The sequence below is a fragment of the Mesocricetus auratus genome, unplaced genomic scaffold (assembly GCF_017639785.1).
Source record: "Mesocricetus auratus isolate SY011 unplaced genomic scaffold, BCM_Maur_2.0 Super-Scaffold_6730, whole genome shotgun sequence".
NCBI lineage: Eukaryota > Metazoa > Chordata > Mammalia > Rodentia > Cricetidae > Mesocricetus > Mesocricetus auratus.
In genome coordinates, this window is record NW_024429184.1 from 44,656,621 (window position 1) to 44,677,606 (window position 20,986).

Consider the following 20,986-nt stretch of genomic DNA (forward strand, 5'->3'; position numbering starts at 1 on the left):
ACCAGGTCTGCTACTGAATTTGTTTTAGCTTTCTATTATGAGAGTGTCAGTAGGATTCTAGTAGGATTTTCTCTTTACACCACTAGTAAGAAATCTGTCAGTTCTTTTCTTTTAGTTCTTTTAGAATATTATGGCCATTGCTTTCAACATCAGCATATTTGGTCACTATTGAAGATAGTTTCTGATGAGAAATTGGTAGATATTTGAATAGTTGGTTGCCTTGAACATAGGGAGCCTGTCGTGGATCTCCTTGTCATTACTTGGCATAATTCTTCTTTTTTTTTTTTTTGAGACAAGGTTTCTCTGTGACTTTGGAGACTGTCCTGGAACCAGCTCTTGTAGACCAGGCTGGTCTCGAACTCACAGAGATCCGCCTGCCTCTGCCTCCTGAGAGCTGGGATTAAAGGCATGTGCCACCACTACCTGGCATAATTCTTGATATACAATAGACATATAATAAATGCTTTTGAGTTTGTTTGATTGTACTAAAATTACAGTATCAATTGAGATTAGATAGGCCCACTGTGCTTCCATTTTGGTATGATCTGAATAGTACAATAGATATAATAATGTCAATAGATACTGACATTGTCAATAGATACTGATGCTGTTATACTTTATAATATAGGTCATATTGCTATACCTGAGTAAGTGATCAATTTTTATGTGATGCTTCCTCTTTTTCCTAACTTTTTTTCCCAAGCCGAAGGATGATTTTTGTGAGCTTTTTCTCCCCTATCTTTTCAACAGATACTGCATGTCATTTAATAAAATAGTTTAGAAACATCCAAAATGGAGTTGAAAAGTTACCTAGAATGGTATTGTTTTATAATTACAGAGAGAATTAAATACAGCAGAGATTTCTTGTTGAAGCTTTCAAGTGTTTCCATCTGCAGAAAAAAACCAGACTTTCTGCCTGATCATCCCATTGTACTTCAAAAACCAGTGAGTCACCTGCTAATCTTTATTGCACAATTGTGTTTCCAAGTACCGGCTTTTCATTAGATTGCAATAGATTAAGAATTTTAACATTCTGTATTGTAAGGTAATGGTAATATAAAAGGCACGAAAATCTAAATGAACCCATATAACTAATCATAAAATAGTCTCTAGTCTACTTAAGAAATAGAACAGAATCATTTTGATTTTTCTATAGGTTACAACTCTTCAGCTGAAAGATTATGAAAATGTCATCTTGCAGCCTAAAAGTTCTAGCTTAATATTCAATTATATTCTACAGTGTTCCTGAAATTTATTTTATAGCATTGTGAAGTGGTAGTTTTTAAAATCTTTTCCCTGTGTGCATATCTATCTATCCTAGCAATATTTAAAGAAAGGGTAGTTCCCTGACACCTTATGGCAATGTGTGCTTGGCCTGTTTGTGGGCTTCTCTTCTGTTCAATTAGTCTTTTTTTTAAAAATACAGACTATTCATGTTATCTCTTCAATTTTCTACTTAGTAGCCCCTTCTATTTCCATGTCAAACTACCAAATATATCACAATACACACAGTAGCATATAGGAAAGGACATGGGCTTTCCTATCACACCTATGATAGAGACAATTCTTCAAATCGTTGCTTCACTATGTATATTACTAGTTCAATCTTGGGCAGTAACTTACCTTGAATCCCAATTTTGTAATTCAAGATAATGATGATGACTTCTGTGTGGCTACTATTAAATAGCATATAAAATACAAGTAATGTGTCTGCCAGTCATTCTGCATCAGTAACTGTTCTTTTGGTCTCTACTAACTTTTGGCTTTTTTTCTTGTTATCAAAACAACTATTTCCCTTAGGTAAAAGTAATACTTTTTTCTTTTTTTGATTTTTTTCTCATATATTACATCCCAACTTCCCCTCCATCCAATCCCCCCAGTGCACCAATGCACCCTTCTTCTCCCCCAGATCCACTCCTCCTCCATTTCCCTTCCACAAAAAGAATGGGCCTCCCAGGGATATCAACTGAACATGCCATATGACTAGTACAAACCCTTATATCAAGACTGGACGAGGGAATCAAAGAGGAGGAAAAGAGTCCCAAGTGCAGTCAAAAGAGTCAGAGATACCCTCTTAGGTGGCCCACAAGAATTTGGGAAAGTGTCTCTGTGGTAGGATGTAGTGTCCTTTTGGCATATGCCCAAGAGTCATATAGCTGGATCTTCAGGTAGATCAATTCCCAATTTTCTGAGGAACCACCATATTGATTTCCATAGTAGCTTTTCAAGTTTGCACTTCCACCAGCAATGGAGTACTGTTCCCTTTGCTTGCTCTACATTCTCTCTAGCATGGGCTCTCACTTGTGTTTTCGATCTTAGCCATTCTGACAGGTGTGAGATGGAATCTCAGGGTCATTTTGATTTGTATTTTCCTCATTGTTAAGGATGTTGAACACTTTTTAAAAGCATTTCTCAGCCACTTAAGATTCTTCTGTTGAGAATCTGTTTAGATCTGCACCCCAGACTATTTGTTTATTTGATTTGTTGTTTGGTTTCTTGAGTTCATTATATATTTTGGATATTAGCTCTGTCAGATGTGGAGTTGCTGAAAACCTTCATTCTATAGGCTGCCATTTTGTTCAGTTGGCATTGTCCTTTGCCTTATAGAGCGTTTCCGTTTCCATGAGGTCCCAGTAATTGATTGTTGCGCTTAGTGCCTGCATGATTGGTGTTCTGTTCAGAAGTTGTCTCCTGTGCCAATGCATTCAAGACTATTCCCCACTTTTTCTTTAATAGGTTCAGTATTTCTAGTTTTATGTTGAGCTTTTTATCCACTTGCACTTGAGCTTTATCCAGGGAGATAAATATAGATCTATTTGCATTCTTCTACATGTTGACATCCAGTTGGAGCAGCATCATTTGTTTCATTTGTTGAAGATGCTGGTCTGGAACTCACAGAGATCCACATGCCTCTGCCTCCCAAGTGCTGGAATTAAAGGCGTGCACCACCACACCCAGCAGCATATGGTTTTTTACTACAATAGCTCTGTAGTACAGTTTGAAATCACAGACAGTGATATCTCTGGAAGTTCTTTTATTGTACAGGATTTATTTATTTAGCTATCCTGGATTTTTTGTTGTTTTTTTCATATGAAGTTGAGTATTGCCCTTTCAAGGTCTATAAAGAATTATGCTGGAATACTGATGGGATTTATACCAAATCTGTAGATTGCTTTTGGTAAGATGGCCAGTTTTACCATGTTAATCCTACCAATCCAAGAACATGGGAGGTCTGTTCATCTTGTGATATCTTCTTCAAAGACTTCAAGTTTTTGTCATTCAAGTCTTTCACTTCCTTGGGTGGAGTTACTCCAAGGTATTTTATATTATTTGTGACTTTTTGAAGGGTGTTGTTTGCCTGATTTCTTTCTCAGCCTTTTTTTCATAGGAGGGTTACTGATTTTTTAAATTAATATATTATCCAGTCCTTTCACTAAAGGTGTTTATCAGGTGTAGTAGTTCACTGGTAGAATTTTTCAAGTCACTTATGTATACTATCTTGCCATCTGAAACTAGCAATGCTTTGACTTCTTCCTTTCCAATCTGTAGCCTCTTGATATCCTCCAGTTATCTTATTATAACTTTAAGGTGAGACTCAGTACTGTAAGTTTGCTGAGAAAAGTTCCACCATGGGGTAGAGAATACTATCTAGCTCCTTTTCTTCTTTTTGGAATTTTAAAAAAAGATTTATTTATTCATGCATTTTAACTATAAGAGTGCTCTGTCTTCATGAACACCAGAAGGGAATGTGATCTCATTACAGATGGTTGTGAGTCACCATGTGTTGCTGGGAACTAACTCAGGACCTCTGGGAAGAGCAGTCAAGTGCTCTTAACCAGTAAGCTCTCTCTCCAGACCTCTTTTTAAAATTTTAAGTCTTAGAAATCTATGCCATTTTCACATTCATGGGGCTAGGATGATGGTTCACTGGGCAGGAGCACTTGGTGCACCAGCATAAGGACCTGAGTTTGAATCCTCAGAACCTATATAAAAAGCTGATTGTGAGTGCCTATGAAAATAGGAGGGTCATTGGGGCTTGCTTATTGTCAGCCAAGTTTCAAGTTCAGTGACACAACCTTTCTCAAGAGAATAAGGTGAAAGTCACAGACCAAGAAACTTGGCATCCCCATTTGATCTCTATGCATGTGTATCTGTGCTTCAGTTGGCACACACATATAAACCCCCATTATAAATAAATGTATTTCCTTGACTACAAATTACTGCTGTTTATATTCATTGTTTATATCAATATTCCACAATTAAGCTCCCTAACAACTTAGGTGCCCCCAGCTAGTTAAACACCTTTATTATATTTTTATTTTATTTGTTGTGTGTGTGTGTGTGTGCATGCCTGGCACTGCATATGTACAGAGGTCAGAAAATAGCTATGCAGGAGTTATTATTCTTCCCACTGTGTAGGTTCTAGAGATCAGCAGCAAGCACCTTATTCACTTCATCGTCTCACTAGCTCACTAGCCTTTTCTTTCAAATCAAATGCATTTTAATAATGTTCTTAAGAAAGGAATGTTTGGTAAAGGAAAAGGTATTAAATACTAGCACTTTATCATCTGTTTGAAGATTAAGGGGACATATAATTTCTTGGTCTATAAGAATAAATATATATTGGAGTACAGATTGGCTGGGGGGCTGGGGGGCCTGGTGAAGACGGTGGGGAAGGAGGGGAGGAAGAGGGATCTGGGATGGACATGTGTAACAAGCTTGTTTCTAACTTAAATTTAAAATAAGAAAGAGGAAAAAAGAATAAATATAAATTTCAGTTTTACATAAAACACAATCACTTTTTATTTCCAGGCTTAAATCATTAACACTTTATTTTGTTAATAAAAGCTTGACAAACTTGTTTTGGATAAATGTTCAGTAGAATTGCTTATTTTGCTTTATGCATTAACAGTATTTTTAAAACTAGGTATCACAGAAACAGAACAACAAACTTAGAATACAATTTACTATATTTAAAAATGGATTACATAGGTTTGCTGAAACACAAATGTATTTGATAGTTCCAGTTACTTTAATAGTTTCTATAGTAACATGCATTTACATAGAAGTAGATTCATAGTATTTGGTTGAATAAGCTAACTGGTGAAAACTGTATTCAGTAAGTCTAATTGATAAATTATCTTTCTTCTATGTTACAGGAAAACAACCAAAGTTTTAAGTAGCATTTAAGAACAGATGAATTTGAAGATAAAGAATTATTCATTTTATATTTTGGACACCTGCAAATGAAGTGGACCTAGTAATAATAACTAATGGACTGTGACGATTCAATTTATTTTTACTTTTGATGGTTGGCTATTTGGTTTCTCATAAAATGAGAAAGAGATATTTAAACTATAAAGAATTTTTCTAATCAGTTTCAACTTTGCAGGTAGTTCCTGCGAAAATTGGGAAGTAACACTCGAAAGTGGGGATGTTGTTGGCGAAGTGGGAAGACTGTATTATAATTTGCATGCTACTTGCAATTCTTGTTTTTCATCACTTGTAATAATGGAATGGAAATGTAAGCTGTAAAGATTCTCAAATATAAAGTATTTGCTACAATGTATATATGGTATATAATTTTTGTTGCCCACAAAGCCAATGTTACTTGTTCTTTTTCCAAATGATTTCACACCATCACTTAAACAGATCATTATGATGTCTCCAGAGACTTGGAATGATTCAGCATGCTTAAAGCGCAGTTGTTAGTGACAGGAGGGAGACTTTCTGTTAGACACAATGGCAGGGGGAAGACTTTCTGATGGACACAATGACAGGGGGAAGACTTTCTGATGGACAGAATGGCAGGGGGAAGACTTTCTGATGGACACAATGGCAGGGGGAAGACTTTCTGATGGACAGAATGGCAGGGGGAAGACTTTCTGATGGACACAATGACAGGGGGAAGACTTTCTGATGGACACAATGACAGGGGAAGACTTTCTGATGGACACAATGACAGGGGGAAGACTTTCTGATGGACACAATGGCAGGGGGAAGACTTTCTGATGGACACAATGGCAGGGGGAAGACTTTCTGATGGACACAATGGCAGGGGGAAGACTTTCTGATGGACACAATGACAGGAGGGAGACTTTCTGATGGACACAATGACAGGGGGAAGACTTTCTGATGGACACAATGGCAGGGGGAAGACTTTCTGATAGACACAATGGCAGGGGGAAGCCTTTCTGATAGATACTTCAAACACGTGATTGATTGTTCTCTAGGTTCTTAAGAACAACATGGTCGTAGATCCATAACGCCGAGCAGAGATAAACATTTGAAGTGGTAGTTAGTGAAATTAAAGTTGAAAAGTAGCTGATACTTAATGTCATTCATCAGACCATATGATTGAGAGTCAAAGAGTTGGAAAGTAAAATTGATATTGTTTCCAAAAGAGGACAAATGCAGGCATTTGCAAACAATTGATGTACATTAAGTTTCAATTCTATAATTTCACATAAGAATATATATGGATTAAGAATTTTGAGGATTAAACTTTTAATTCTTAGAAATTTAATGCACTAAACTGCATGGAATGTGTCAGAAATACTGCAGACAAAAAGGTAAGCATAAACCCACTCCTTTACTCTTGTGTTCTGGGGCCACTGGAAGTTACTGGAGGCTACTAGTAGCAGCAACCTTGTCCTTGTTTCTCCTGAATGTGAAGTACCAAACCTAGCGCCTCTGCCAGAGGAGATTTACCAGACTGGCCTTTTTGTACCTTATTTTACATTGGTTTGCTTCTGAAAGAAAGGATTTTTTAAAATAGAAAACAAAAACAAAATCTGTTCATTAGGCATAAATGTATTGCTTGCTTGAAATTTTATATATATACACATACTATGGATGGCATCGTTGTGTATGAAATGAGATAATGTATACTATGGATGGCATCATTGTGTGTGTTGCCTCCTACGGTTCTCTTTTTCATTATAGGATCTACTGTGAATATGTATGCATTTTCATACATATTCACACACACACTTAAACCAAATACATAAATATATGCATAATAGCCGAGACAAGATTGGCCATACTTAATTGGTTAATTATTTGTTTTTTTCTTAAGTCCCTTTGATTCTAGTTTAATATATTTATAAAACTTATTACAATTTGTAGCCAAAGGACCTTTCTCCAAACTCTGTTGCTGGGCCGAGATCCTCTTCAGTTAGACTACTGTGCTACTTTGGGAGCTACCCAGTATGCAAAACACATGATAGAATTTTTGGGTTGGATATGAGTGGGCCAGTTAAGACAATGTTTCCATTGGCTGTAACTTATATTTTGAAATCATTTATGACAAGCATTTCCAAGGAGCATGTACATGTTGGAAAGATTCCTGGGTTTCAGGACTTTATGGTGTGTAATCACAGTGGGACCACAAAGACTGCTTTGCTATCTTTGCCTTTCACACAATGTATAGTTTGTCTCAACAATCATTATATAAAAACTCCATTAGCATTTTTGCCTTGCATGTCTATACCAAAAGAGTTGTGCCAGGCACTGTTTTTTAATGTTTGTCATCTTAAGATTTGAATATACATATACACATTGTGTGTGTGTGTGTGTGTGTGTATGTGTGTGTGCGTGTGTGTGTAAGTAAAAATGTGCTCCTCTGGTCCAACACACTATGAAAATAGATAAGTACGGAAATTATACAAAAGTATTCAATAAATTAATGTCTCATAAATTATGAGATAGTATTCTAGATTGAGTCTCATATTTATGAAATTAAATTTTCATTCAAGCTTTGTCTTTCCCTAGATTTTCCACTTGTTTAAAATACCATAGTACTACCAGGCAGTGGTGGAGCACACCTTTAATCTTAGCATTCGGGAGGCAGAGGCAGGTGGATCCCTGTGAGTTTGAGCCCACCTGGGTCTACAAAGTGAGTTCCAGGACAGCCAGGGATGTTACACAGAGAAACCTTGTCTCAAAAAGCAAAACCAAAAGAAAAAGAACAAAATACTATAATATTTTACATGTTTTTCCCCCTTAAGACCCAGCATTTTGAAGACATTTGTATGAGAGAATAACATGGTAATAGTTCTATATGTATTTTCATAGCAGAGTCTATAACCAGAGTTTATAGAGGAGAGTAGATAAGCTGTGTAGTTTATCAGGAAAGCCCATAAAATAGGTTTATTCAGTATTAAAATTTTGTGCTTGTTTTAAATTTCTTTAGTTGAAATTTTAGATTTAAAGTAATGGTTTCAAAAATCTTCATTTATATGCAAGTGTCCTTTTTTATAAGAATAGTCAGCTATTTGAATTATATACTAAAGGCTTCTGCCATAAACTTTAAGTTTGCTCAATAATGTTTAAATTGTGATACTAACAAAGGTGTCACATTAGTAAATGCCCTAAGTTACTACAGAGTGTTCACTTGCAAAATATCACTTTACAGTATGACACATGGATAGAGCTTCTACAGGCTAAAACCAAGTTTGTTTTCTACATTTATGTTAATATTAAAGGAATTATAAAGGAAATTGTTGGAAGACCATGTGATGAACATGTGGACCTTATTGAAGAAGAATTTTTCTGTCACAGGAAAATGTATTACTAAAAAAAGTCACAAAGCACAGATGTAATCATTTGGAGCATATGCCTGCTTACAAACCCTGCTCTATGATGCTCTAGAAGTTCTTAGCATTTTTACCATAATTATCACAATTTTATTACCTATATACCATTTTATATATTAAGATTTTGCTATAAGACTGATTACAATGTATAAATTAGCATCAATTATCAAGAGTAACAATAAACTTTGAAAATAGTTACAGAATATACTTCAGGATAGTGTACTTACAGTAAACACATTGAACAAAAGTGTGCAATTGACAACCACAGAGAACTTTCCAGGTTGCATTTTAGATAAGAACACTTGTACTTGGAACAATAAAGACAGTGTGTAGGGACATCTAATTGTTGTTCAGGATCCACCATGAAGCTGAAAGAAGAAGAAATAATGAAAATGTGTTTTTAAGGCATAGAAAGCCAAACTGTAAAGAGGTCATTCCCTTCATCTTCAGGCTGCATAACTTTTTCTAGGTTTCAATTCTAGACTTTTTGGGATATTGATTTATTTCTGTGTAACTATTATACTGTAGGTTTTTGTTCGCTGTTGTCTAAGACTTTTCTGTTATGGATGAATAATGTTTATTGTAGCAAGATTATCAACACATTAATGATGAGTCATGTTGCAATCTACCCAATACTAGCAGTTGTTAGCAAATAACATAAGGTACTCCTACATACATACTTCAGGAAGTCTGAGTCTAAGCAAATAGATGTAATATAAACAGTATTTTTAATATGTTTATATTCCAGCACTAGAAATGTGTTTCCCAATGAATATAAATACCTGAACATAACCCATGACAAAAAAGTATGGTTGCTGGCACCTGTGGTAAAGGCAGATGAGTAATCTGTGTTTTAAAGCTGTTGACTGGCTTGCACTCAGACCTTACTTTCTTGTGTACCTTCTTGCCTTATGGTAAGGATATTCTGGCTCCCAAGCTGAGTACCTAACTTCTGCTGTCTGTATGGTTTACGATGGTCAGTGGGCCAACATTGCTGTATCTCAGTATGCTTCAGTTGGCATTCGGATTTAATTGCTTAGAGGGATGTACTTTGCGTTCCTGCAGTCACACGTAGGAAACTTTAAAATAGGTGGAATGCTCCAAGGAATGTTACAATTTTGTTTGCAGTAAGTTTGAATTTGTGTTAGAAGCCAAGACTAACTTTTCCTAATGTTCTGTTAAGTTCCATTTTTCATTGTTGAGATTAGGTGTGATATGGAAATCAAAGTAAAGTTGGACAGAAATTTAATTGCATCAAGTTTATTAGCGTCTAAGAATGAGAGTTGATTCAGCTTCATTCTCTGTAAATGAGAGAACACCGAGAGACAGTGAAGCAGAGAATGAATGCATGTGTCAGTGATGGAATAGTTCGTCACATCAAAAGTTCATCCAAAATAATGCTGAAGCTGGATCATAAAACTTACTAGGTTATTTTACATTTACAATGCTTGCAATAGCATTTCTTCCACCCTTCTTGTTAACTCATGAGCCCCTTTCTGTATTGTTTTTCTACTCTATCTTTGCCCATATTTTTTTCTGACTGGATAGACTCAAGACCTCAAAAAGAACACAGTGCTTTCACTCTTTTGAACCAATGGGCTTAGTTTTGGGAGAATTGAAAATGGATAAGATGGCAAACACAAAAGTGTTAAAATCAGACCTTGGAGATTTGCATGTTTAGTCAGTGTTTCTGTGATATAGAAGGTCTTCATCTATCAGAAAAGTTTCACTGTTTTGTGTAATATAGTAGCAGTATAGCCTTAAAGAAAAGATGAGCAGATAAATGGTAGCACTGTTTCCCTATCTTCTATCAACAAAGGCTGTGCCAGTCCTATTTACATCATTTATTTGTATACTAGGCTGAACCTGTTTAGAACAGCACGTTCAAGCTTGTTATAACAGTGAAGCTAAAACCTTGCTAGATAAATAGAATGTGGCTGCCTCAGTCTCTTTCTTCATAACTTGTCACCATACCTTCCTGGCCTTCCCTAACTATAGCATCTTGCAATATAAACCAAGTCAAACTGCAAAACCTGAGATACTCATCCATGTCCATGGTTCTTTTTGTTTGTTTGAGGATTAAGCCAGCTATCCGGCAAGAGAAATTCTGTACACATGTCCGCCCAGGAGCTCTATTGGCACACCAAAACTCTGCCTTAGACTGTGAGGATCAGCTAAATTGAAGGCTATCCCTCCTGGCCTCCTGTCTCCTCAACCAGCTGCAGTCCTAGAATTCATTGCCTTATCTCCCATCTGGTTCTCAATGCATCAGAGCCCTACCACTCCATTAAGACTCTTCTCTTTAGTAATGATCTTGTCAATTCTCATTTTCTGTGTCATTTTTTCCCAATCATTTCAGCATGAATGCCCCACAGAGCATGGTATCCTCGCATTCCACTCTGATATTATCCTGCCTGTTCTGGTTCTTCTCCCCTGGATGGTGCCCCTTGTTCTCCTTAATAAAGTAGCTCTTCTTCCTCAGCAGATCTTTTACTGAAAGACATTTCTCCAGGCCTCTTTCAGATGTTCTGCTCTTATCTGCTCATGTCTTCACTCACAATTGATCCTACCGTGCTGCTGTGGATAGACACTGCGTCTGCAGCTGGAATCCCAGCAGGCTCTTGGTGTAGGTTCTTTTCTCCCTTGATATAGGTCATTGTCCTGCTTGGTTAGATTCCACTCTATGAAGGCTACTTTTGTCCATCCTGTTCATTATTACTGATTGGACCATGTTGTCATCCATTTTAAAAAACCTCCAAGGACTCTAAATTGTTGTTTACATACCTAATTAAGATAGTCTCCACTTTAAAGTTGAGTAGGATAACTTCTTTAAGTCTACTAAGCATCTATTACCTCTAGTGGTAACTACTAGTTTGTGCCTTGAACTGTGTTTTGTTTTTATGTAAATATATGCCCTTTGTAAATTTTTTGTGATACTGGATAGACAACACTTTACCCTTACAGACTATGTTTTTACTTTGTACATCTGTTAGCTTCTAGCAAAATGCTTGGTCAGAGCAGGATCCCAGCTGGTTTCAGTAAATAGACTAAGCATCTCAGGAACCCCTGTACCTAGCACACACTATTACACAGTAAGCATATGTACAGTGTGTAGCTGGGTGGATGGGTAGACAGCAAATGAATTTTCTCAGTAATCTTAAGTTTTGCCCGGGCTTCTTAGGCAATTTCTCCTTCCATTCTTCTTTCTCCCAGTTACAAAAATCATTTTAGCAACTATTGTAATGAACTTTTCCAACACTCTAACAATCCTGCTGTGATCACTTATTTCAAATTACATTCAGCATACTAGTTGGAATATAGTAAAGCATTTAAAGATTTTTGAAGTATATGAGTTGACTTGCACCTAAATTTTGCTAAAATTGTGGTGCCCAAGCAGCTACCAGTACTAGGTTTAATGTAGCTAGAAATAAGCAGTCATTAAAGACAAAAGACAATAAAATATTTTCCCCTTCTCCCCAAATTTTGAATGAAGGAACAGTAAAGAAAGTGCCATTGATAGAATGTGGGATATCATGCTATCTTAAAAATAAAAGGTGGTGAGAAACACACAGAAGCACTACACATGCTCCAGGGTAGTTACCAGGAACTAGCATAGTAGATGTGAGCTCTGGAGTTTCCAAGAAATCCACATTGCTTCTCTGGAAGGTCTTGCTGTAATTTGTCTGGAGGTGGCTGTGAAATGATTGTAGGTTAAAATTGCGCATTTTTGTTTAAAGCCTTCCCAAGTAGAGTACAGCGGAGATCAAATTCTACCAAGATGTCATGATTTGGGGGTGGTTTAACTAATTGACCAGATATAGTTTGCTCTAGATGCTTATTTAAATTTTAATAGAGCCTGAAGAGTAATTATTGTCATCAGAATTTTAGAAGAAAGGGCATTTAAGATAAGCATACAAAACACCCAACAATAGGAGGGTAGGCTAAATTCCAGGAGAAATGCACAAATGAAAGAATTTTAATATCTGCATGCTTAAAGAACAGGCTATCTGAAAACAACAAGTGTAAATTTTCCATCAGTAGAGAATAAAAATCTCATCTTTAAGAAGACCGATATGCTTGGAGCTAAGGTTCCTTCCAGGATTCTGCCTGAAATAACATTGTTGCTATTGTGTCTTCATTATAGCACAGAATGCTTCAATTATTTATCAATGGGTAAGCACTCTACCATTGAGCAACATCCCAACACTGTTTGTTGAAGCCACAGAAATGTCAATTTAAGGTGAAATAGGAGTCAGTTGAATTTCCCAGTATTCTTTTATTTCCATATTTAGTACTCTAAAACACTGATAATTGGAGAGCTATGTTTTGTGTACTACCAAAAACCATCAGAACTGTTTGTGGGTTAGAATAACAAAAAGTTCATCACATTTTAAATTGCATATTTGTTATTGATCATTTTTACTTTCAAAGTTGATTTTCCAGCTTTTTCAATGTCTTTTATTCCTTTATATCTAAAGTTTAAGGACATTTAAAAAGTTATATTAGCCAATGCGTATAGTTTTAAATTCAAATACAACAAACCGATATCCACAGAGCTTATATTTTATGAAACTTCACACCCCCATCACTTCTCCTTCCTGAGACACCCATGACCATTGTCTAATTCTGCTTTACTAAGAACATCAGTAAAATGCAAAAACTCAGAGTGGGATCATTATCTGACGCTATGAAATAAGTTCAGTTCAACAGGAAGACAGATTTTAAGATGAGGTATATACCTCAGATCTGGTGGCACAGGTCTGGAATCCTAGATACTTGAGGCTGAAGGAAAAGTATTTCAAATCAAGGCCTGACTGGGCTACAGAGTTAAGTGCAAGATCATCCTGGACAACTTACCCATCCTATTTTCAAAGCATAAAGTCAGAAGGAAGCTGGGATATATCAGTGACAGAGCACTTACCCAGCATGCTAGAAGCCATGGTTCAATCTCTAGCATCAAAAAAGTAGGCAAAAATACATGGTACAAAGTTGTACATTGCCACACCCACATTTAATAGAAGAAGTCATTTTTCCTTGCAACTTACCGATTCCACACACTGCTATTCTCCCAGAACTCATAAATCATGTAGCGAGATTCATTTGAAAGCTTCTGTATAGAAATGCTGAAATAGAAAAGACATGATTGGGCCCTGGAAATTAAAGAAGCAAAGGAGGGGTTGGGGATATGGCTCAGAGGGCAAAGCATAAGTGACAAGTTGTACGATCCTCGTCACAGGCTGGCTAAGTTTGCCTCAGTGAATAATGTGGAGGGCAGCCAAAGAAGACTCTCAACAGCCTCAAGCCCTTGTCTGTGTACCAGTGTGCACACACATATCCATAACCACCCACAGTGGGCACACAGACAAAAGTGAACCAAATTTTCTAATCTCTATGTATTATGCAACAATGTTACCTGCATGTATAGGAAACAAAGTAATTTAAGCTTGTCAGACTACCAAATGGATTTATCAAGAGTAGCCCAGTGCACCTACTTTGGCATATACTTTTTAGTTTACTATCTTTGATAACTTTTATTTAAAAAGTTCTTAGTTTATTATTTGTGTTTGGCTTGCATGTATGCCTGTGCACCACTTACTTGCCTAGTGACCCTGGAGGTCAGAAAAGGTTATTATGTTCCCCTGAAACTGAGGTTACAGTTGTGAACCACCATACTTGAAATCAAACCCGGGTCCTCTGGAAGACCAGTCAGTACTCTTAACTGTGGAGCCATCTCCCCAATCCCCATTCAAAAGTTTTAGCAAGTATCTTTTTTTTGTGCCAAAATTTGTTAAAAATTACTTAAAATATACTGCTCAGCCAGGCATTGGTGGCACACGCCATTAATCCCAGCACTCAGGAGGCAGAGGCAGGCGGATCTCTGTGAGTGTGAGGCCAGCCTGGTCTACAAAGTGAGTTCCAGGATAGGCTCCAAAGGTACAGGGGAACCCTGTCTGGAAAAACCAAACTCACCAACCAAATAAATAAAATACCCTGCTCACAGCAGTGTGGCGCATAACGGAGGACAGTCAGGTAAAGCACAGAGGAAAGCTGAATGCAATAGGCGAGGAAGAAGACTCGACCAACCCTGAAACAAGAATGGAGGGACAGGCCCATGCGTTCATGAGCTTGTGTAAAAAAGACAAAAGTGTGATGCATGGTAAAAAATTTTTTTTTGGTTTTACGAGACAGGGTTTCTCTGTATTGTTTTGGAGGCTTATCGGTCCAGCCCGGCCTCGAACTCAGAGAGATCCGCCTGCCTCTGCCTCCCGAGTGCTGGGATTAAAGGCGTGCGCCACCACCGCCCGGCTAAAAACAATTCTTAAAGGTTATCTTTTTAGTCTAATCTTCTATATTTAAACTAGGTAGCAAAATAAAGGATCAAAAGAAAAAAAATAAGCATTTTCCAGTGAAATGATCAATGAAGATTTAGGATTTAGGATCTGCTTGTGACCAGCAGGTGGCAGTAATTACACAAAGGATTTTTAAAAATATTTTTTGTTTTAAAAGATGCTGCTCATGGCAGTGTGGAGCATGAATAGAGGGTGTTTTGCTTATTTTTGTAGTATGGTATTTTTCATATTTTAAAATGTAATTTGCTTCATTATGCATGATTTACTAATGTTACTAGCTCAACTTAAGATTTTTCTGAATAAATAATTGCTGTGTGATAATAATACAATAGGACTTAGTATTTCTTACTCCATGAGTTCATAGGTAAGCTTTGTGACTTTTTCCATAAACCTCAATAGTGGTTTGCAAATTAATGTGCATATATACTTTTTCCTGGGATGAGAATCTATAGCTTATTTAGTGTCTTGGAGGTTTCCCTAATGCTCAAATTTCAACCCTATTTTCTTTAGAATAAAGATTGGAACACCCAGCTTAGCATTTCAGGCCCCTCATTAATTGCCTTCTGCAAACGAGTTATTGATATTACTCATTATATTAAATTCCCAGTTATTGTACTATGAGAATGTTACATTTTCTGGACTAGCACAGAAAGGCCTGTAAGCCTGTAATTCCAGCAGGATCTTGAGTTTGAGACCAGCTTTGACTAAGTGGTGAGATATCCTTCAGGCCATCAAGCCTTGGAGATGTACTCGTTGGTGGAACACTTGTGTAGCAGGTGAGATCCTGTGTTTGATCTCTAGTATTGCCCTCCCAGTGAAAGTCACATGTCAGCACAATGCCCAGGCTTGTGGAAGACTGGGGTGGAGGATTAAAGAGGAAGGGATATAGTGGTGTGATAGGACAGTGGGCCAAAGAATGTCCCAGTAGAACTACCACTCAATAAGTGTGCCACCTTTGGCCCATTACTCAACCTCAGTTTCCCCCTCTCTGAAATGGTTCTATGAGGATGCAGTGGACTCCCTTACTCTTAGCTTCCTTCCTTCTCCACGTGCCTGCTCTGCATTACCACAGGGCCAAATGAATGAAAAAAAAAACGATGTAACAGGAGGGACACACTCCCCACATTTCTCTACATCCGGGTCTAGCTTTGGCCACCATATTTTATCTTATCCATACAGATTGATGACTGATGCCTCAATGCACCCCACCCCACGTAAGGGTGTCTCAAGAGTGATTTTTGCAATATAATCCACAGTAATATTTCCTGGGTCCTTGACATTGGAAATATGAACATGTTATATTTCCCGAGCTTTGTAACTGAAAGTAGTCTCAGAGATCAATTCTATTAAAAAACCTAGAATTTTAGGACAAGAATATGATTGGAATTGCTGTTGACCTTTATGAGTAAGGAGCCCGTTTCCAAAGTCAGATGATAAAATCATCGAAGGCAGAAGCTATTTCCTGTCTGGCATCAAGGGTGATTCTACGAGCACAGATCATTTACTGAGCTGGTGATTTTCTCACAAAAGGTATTGAGAATTTGTAATTGCAGAGGAAGCCAGCAGCATGTAATAATATAACATTATATACCCACTCACATGAGTGTGTGTGTGTGTGTGTGTGTTTATGAATGCACACCAGCATAGGTATGTGGAGGTCAGAGATAAGTTGTGGAAGTCAGTTCTCTTCTTCCATCATGCAGAACTCAAAGATCGAGCTCAGATCACTAGGCTTGGTGGCAAGCACCTTTACCCACTGAGCCAACTTGTCAGCCCTCCCCGTGGTCTTTAAAGTACCGTTGACAGAATACTGTAACCAAATCTCTGTGAGTCCTCAAACTTACACATTTATTAATGAATACTCAGAGAAAAAGTTCTAATTCAGTTGCTTGAATTTAGCAAGGTTATTCCTAGCCTAACTGGAACAGGAAGGATCTTGTGTATGTATCCCACCCTTAGTTAACCAAAAATGTTCAGGAATCCTTAATTCAGCTATGATTAAATCCTGACAAGGAAGATTAAGCATGGTTTTGAGTGAAGCTTGAGCAAGTTTTTAACACACCAGAGCCTAAACTGGATGTAATATATGCCTGTAATGATAACCTTGAAAACTAAATATGAAAATTGCTAATCTTGTAAGGCATCACCCATGGCAGCACTCTGTGTCTTGCATGGGGAGAATTAGCTAAGCATTGTGGGAAATAAATCTAAAACGTTTGCTAATTCACAGAGCGGCAACAGCTCAGCACCAGGCAGGTGTGGAGGGTGCCCAAGATCGCAGCTGCTGACATGAGTGGCATTTGATGATTCGTCCATACGTAGAGAACTGTAACTGATTAACTGGTACATCTGAAACACTGATGTTTCCACAGGGCGTTCCACCTGTGTGGTCATTTTCTCATACTCATATATATTCTGACCATTCCTGCAAGAGAAATGAACTGAAGAGTCAGCCCTAAGTGGATGAATAACTGCTAAGAAACACGAGTGCTGTGAAGGAGAAGCCAAGGCTGGAAACCCATCCTTCAGGAAGTGGTCCTCTCCTCCAGCAGGGGCACTTCTTCATGGTTCTGAAAGGCTTGCTGCAAGCATCACATGCCTCACCTATTACCTCTCTGACCTGCCCACAGCAGGTTCCTTCTCGCTGGGGCTACTCTGGCACCCAAAGCAGTTTGTGGACAACTATTCTAGTACTGTTTTACTGGACCAGTGGTAGTAAAAAATTACAGAGGTGTAGCATAATTTATGAGTTTTATACAACAGTAGAGAGAAAGCCATGGAATGAAGGGAGAAAGAAAGATGTTGCCGCTGCTTTTTTGAAACAATCAAGGTCTGAAATCTTAATGTTGGAGAGCCCTGCTATTATCACAATCGTGGAAGTGGTCATTAGTCCACAGGGTTGTGGAGGTCACACAGCCGTGAGTAGGAGCCTTGTCTACACATGATTCTCAATGCATGCTGGTGGCCTGTGTGCAAAGAGGACATTGCAATCTATGTGAAACCCTTCCCATCCAGATGGCTCTCCGCTTTATTGGTCTCGGTAAGCCTAATGATTAAATCAACGCTGGTTCAAAGATCACACAGAAAATATCCTGCTAAGCTCTGCAAATGCCAGGACAGGACTGCTCTGCAGGGCAAAACACGAGGATTTGGAGATGCCTGTGCTCTGGCTCCTGCACCCTCACCTAACTCTCACGTTCACCACCTGTGTAGAGCTAGTGGGGGCTTGCACTTGAACGCTTACCGCAGGCACCCGCTTTGGGCTGAGGCGCTCTCCACGTAGTGTTTCAGAGCAAGCTGGAACTCTTCCAGATCGTCTTCTGACACGGACATCTGGCGCTGCACGAGCATGATGTGCTGCAGAGGAAAGGGAGCTTGCAAACACGACTGCCAGCCAGAAACTGACCAGGGAAAGACTTGACTATTCCTTCTCAAGTCAAACAAAAGCCACCAAATACATAGCAACAGAAGCTAAAGAAACGCTCTGCACCGAGGCGGTTTCTTCTTTAAAAATTAAGCAAGGGATGCAATTAGAATCACGGAGGAGCTTTCAAGAGTCAGTCTCTGTGAGGCGGAGGTGGCTGACCCAGGCACTGGTCTCCTAAAAACTTCCCGGAGTGCGGAGTGCCTCTGATATGCTGTTGAATCATTGCCACCGCCCGAAAGATACCAAGTTTTAAAGAGAAGTTCCATCGTAATCCGCATAGCTTCTTGGATACTTTTCAGATATCAGATACTGTGATAGTCATTACAATCAAATTTGCTTTAAAAATGTGGGCTTACCGTTGCATTTCCAATGCTGCATTGGCGATTAAAGGGCTATCAAATATTACCCATTTACAACATGTGCTACTCCGTATGCTCTAACACTGTGTGATGCTCTGTACTGTCAACTTGACCAGATCCAGAATCACCTAAGGGACAAACCTCTGGGTATGGTCTGTGAGGGAGTTTCTGTATTGGGCTAATTTAGCAGGTAAGACCCAGCTTAACTGTTGCCCACCATTCCCGGAGCTGTAGTCCCAGACTAAGGAGACAGCAAGCCGGACACCAGCACTTATCAGTCTCTGTTTCCAGTCTGTGGACATAATAGCGCCAGCCGCATCCTGAGCCTGCTTCTACTACTTCTCCGTCATGATGGAGTACAACCTCAAAACAATAAGGCTGAATAAATAGTCAGGTCTTCTTTAAGTTGCTTTTGTCAAATATTTTGCCGTAGCAACAAGAAAAGTTGCTACTATCCCCAGTTTAATGGCTCACAGTGGCTTTGCTACTAACCTCTATTCCTGAAAAATCTTATTACCATTATAATAATTGTGGTTTCAGTTTCCTAGACAATTCCCTAGAGACCTGCCCCAGTGCCTCGTGGAAGTATAGGTCTCAATATTAATCCTTTCTTCTTCTGCAAGGATTGAGGGGAAAAACTTAAAAAGTATGAAAATAAGCATCATAAAAGTGCAAAAGCAAATTTAAAACGCAACTCACAAGAATTATATGGAATACCAACAAAACTTGCCCAATGCTGCTAGCCACGTAGCATAGTGAATACAGTTAAACCCCTGATCTTCTGTTCCCTATTCCATACAATTTCGCAGTGCTTGTTAAATAGCTGTTACTTGTCAAACACTGATTGCATTGTAAGAACTATGAGAGGCACTAAGTATATCCAGTTGTGGGGGTTTGTATAAGAATTACCCCTATAGGTTCATATGAAGTCGCCGAAGGAGGGGCACTATTTTGAAAGGAACAGAATGATGAAGTGTATCTTTGTTGAAGTAGGTGTGGCCTTTTTGACAGAACTGTGACACTGGGGATGGGCTTTGAAGTTTCAAAAGCCCAAGCCAGACCCAGTCTACCTCTCCTTGCCTCTCCCTCTTCCCCATCTCTGCCTGCAGATACAGAAGTAGATTTCACTGCTCCAACACCACGAGTGTCACTATGCATGCACCTGGGCTCCCTGCCACGATGATAGCAGACTAAGCCTGTGAAAGTGTAAGCAAGCCCCCATTAAATGCTTTCTTTTAGAAAAGTTGGCTTGGTCATGGTGTCTATTCTTAGCAGTAGAACAGTGACCAGGATATCAATAAATGCTTTTCTATTTTGTCATGAGATACTACATGCAAGGTTCTGAGTATGCAGTGATGGTTAATGACAGACTTCTAGGACTGGGGATTTAGTTCAGTGGCAGAATGCCTGCCTGGAATGCATCAGTCCTAGTTCAATTCCCAGTGCTACAGCACACACACACACACATGCACACACACACACACACACGCACACACACACAGACACACACACACAGACACATACACACACACACAACTCCTTGTTTTTAAAGGACTTAGCAAAATAATTAGGTTAAAATCTGTGTCCAGGTCATGGGGAAGGGCCTAGGTCCTGCCCTGGATGAAATGACAGACTTTGGAGATCCCCCCAAGGAGGGCCTCACCCTCCCTGGGGAATTATGTGGGGATTTAGAGGGGCTGGTGAAGGAACAAGGGAGGAAGGGTGGGAGAGGGAGCTGGGATTGACATGTGAAGCATTCATGTTTCTAATTTAAATAAAAACATATAATGTGGAAAAAAAATCTGTGTCCAGGCAATAACCTTAGCTCATTTATGAGGTTGATGGCATGTAAGTTTGTGATAAGTCTATCAGTTTTTTTTACTATTTCATGGAATTGTTTAATAAAGTGAGACAGAAATACATATGTATTCAGAGAATTATTCCACATTTACATGGAGAACTGCCAACAGGAAACTAGTAGCTCAGTATCCTGTGGCTTAAATGATATTCTCAACAGTTTAATAGCTATTATTTGTATGCAAACTACATACATTACCAATATTGAATCACTACTTTATTTTTTATTCATTCTTAACCGTTAGACCATTTCTTTTTTCTCTCTTTTTATTATTTATTTTTAAGTTTAAATTTAGATTAGAAACAAGGTTGCTTCACAAGTCAGTTCCAGGTCCCTCTCCCTTTCCCTCCCCTCCTCCCGTGCCCTCCCCCCAACTCCTCCATTATCCCCTCATT

The 20,986-nt window shown here is 38.5% G+C and overlaps 2 protein-coding genes across 2 annotated transcripts in view; one reads left to right on the forward strand and one right to left on the reverse strand.

Annotated features, from left to right (window-relative positions):
* The window catches only part of CUNH8orf88 (chromosome unknown C8orf88 homolog), a 36,597-nt gene extending 31,028 nt beyond the window's left edge, over nt 1–5,569 (forward strand). Inside the window, exons 5-6 of the mRNA XM_021225287.2 lie at nt 839–945; nt 5,160–5,569. Of these exons, the coding sequence (XP_021080946.1) occupies nt 839–945; nt 5,160–5,183 (131 nt within the window). The 3' untranslated portion in view covers nt 5,184–5,569. The remainder of the gene's footprint in view (nt 1–838; nt 946–5,159) is intronic.
* Nucleotides 4,806–20,986, reverse strand: part of Necab1 (N-terminal EF-hand calcium binding protein 1) — a 170,858-nt gene continuing 154,677 nt past the window's right edge. Inside the window, exons 10-13 of the mRNA XM_005066820.4 lie at nt 18,192–18,304; nt 13,643–13,720; nt 12,199–12,290; nt 4,806–8,965 (exon numbers count right to left, since the gene is read on the reverse strand). Coding sequence (XP_005066877.1) covers nt 8,937–8,965; nt 12,199–12,290; nt 13,643–13,720; nt 18,192–18,304 — 312 coding nt within the window. The 3' untranslated portion in view covers nt 4,806–8,936. The remainder of the gene's footprint in view (nt 8,966–12,198; nt 12,291–13,642; nt 13,721–18,191; nt 18,305–20,986) is intronic.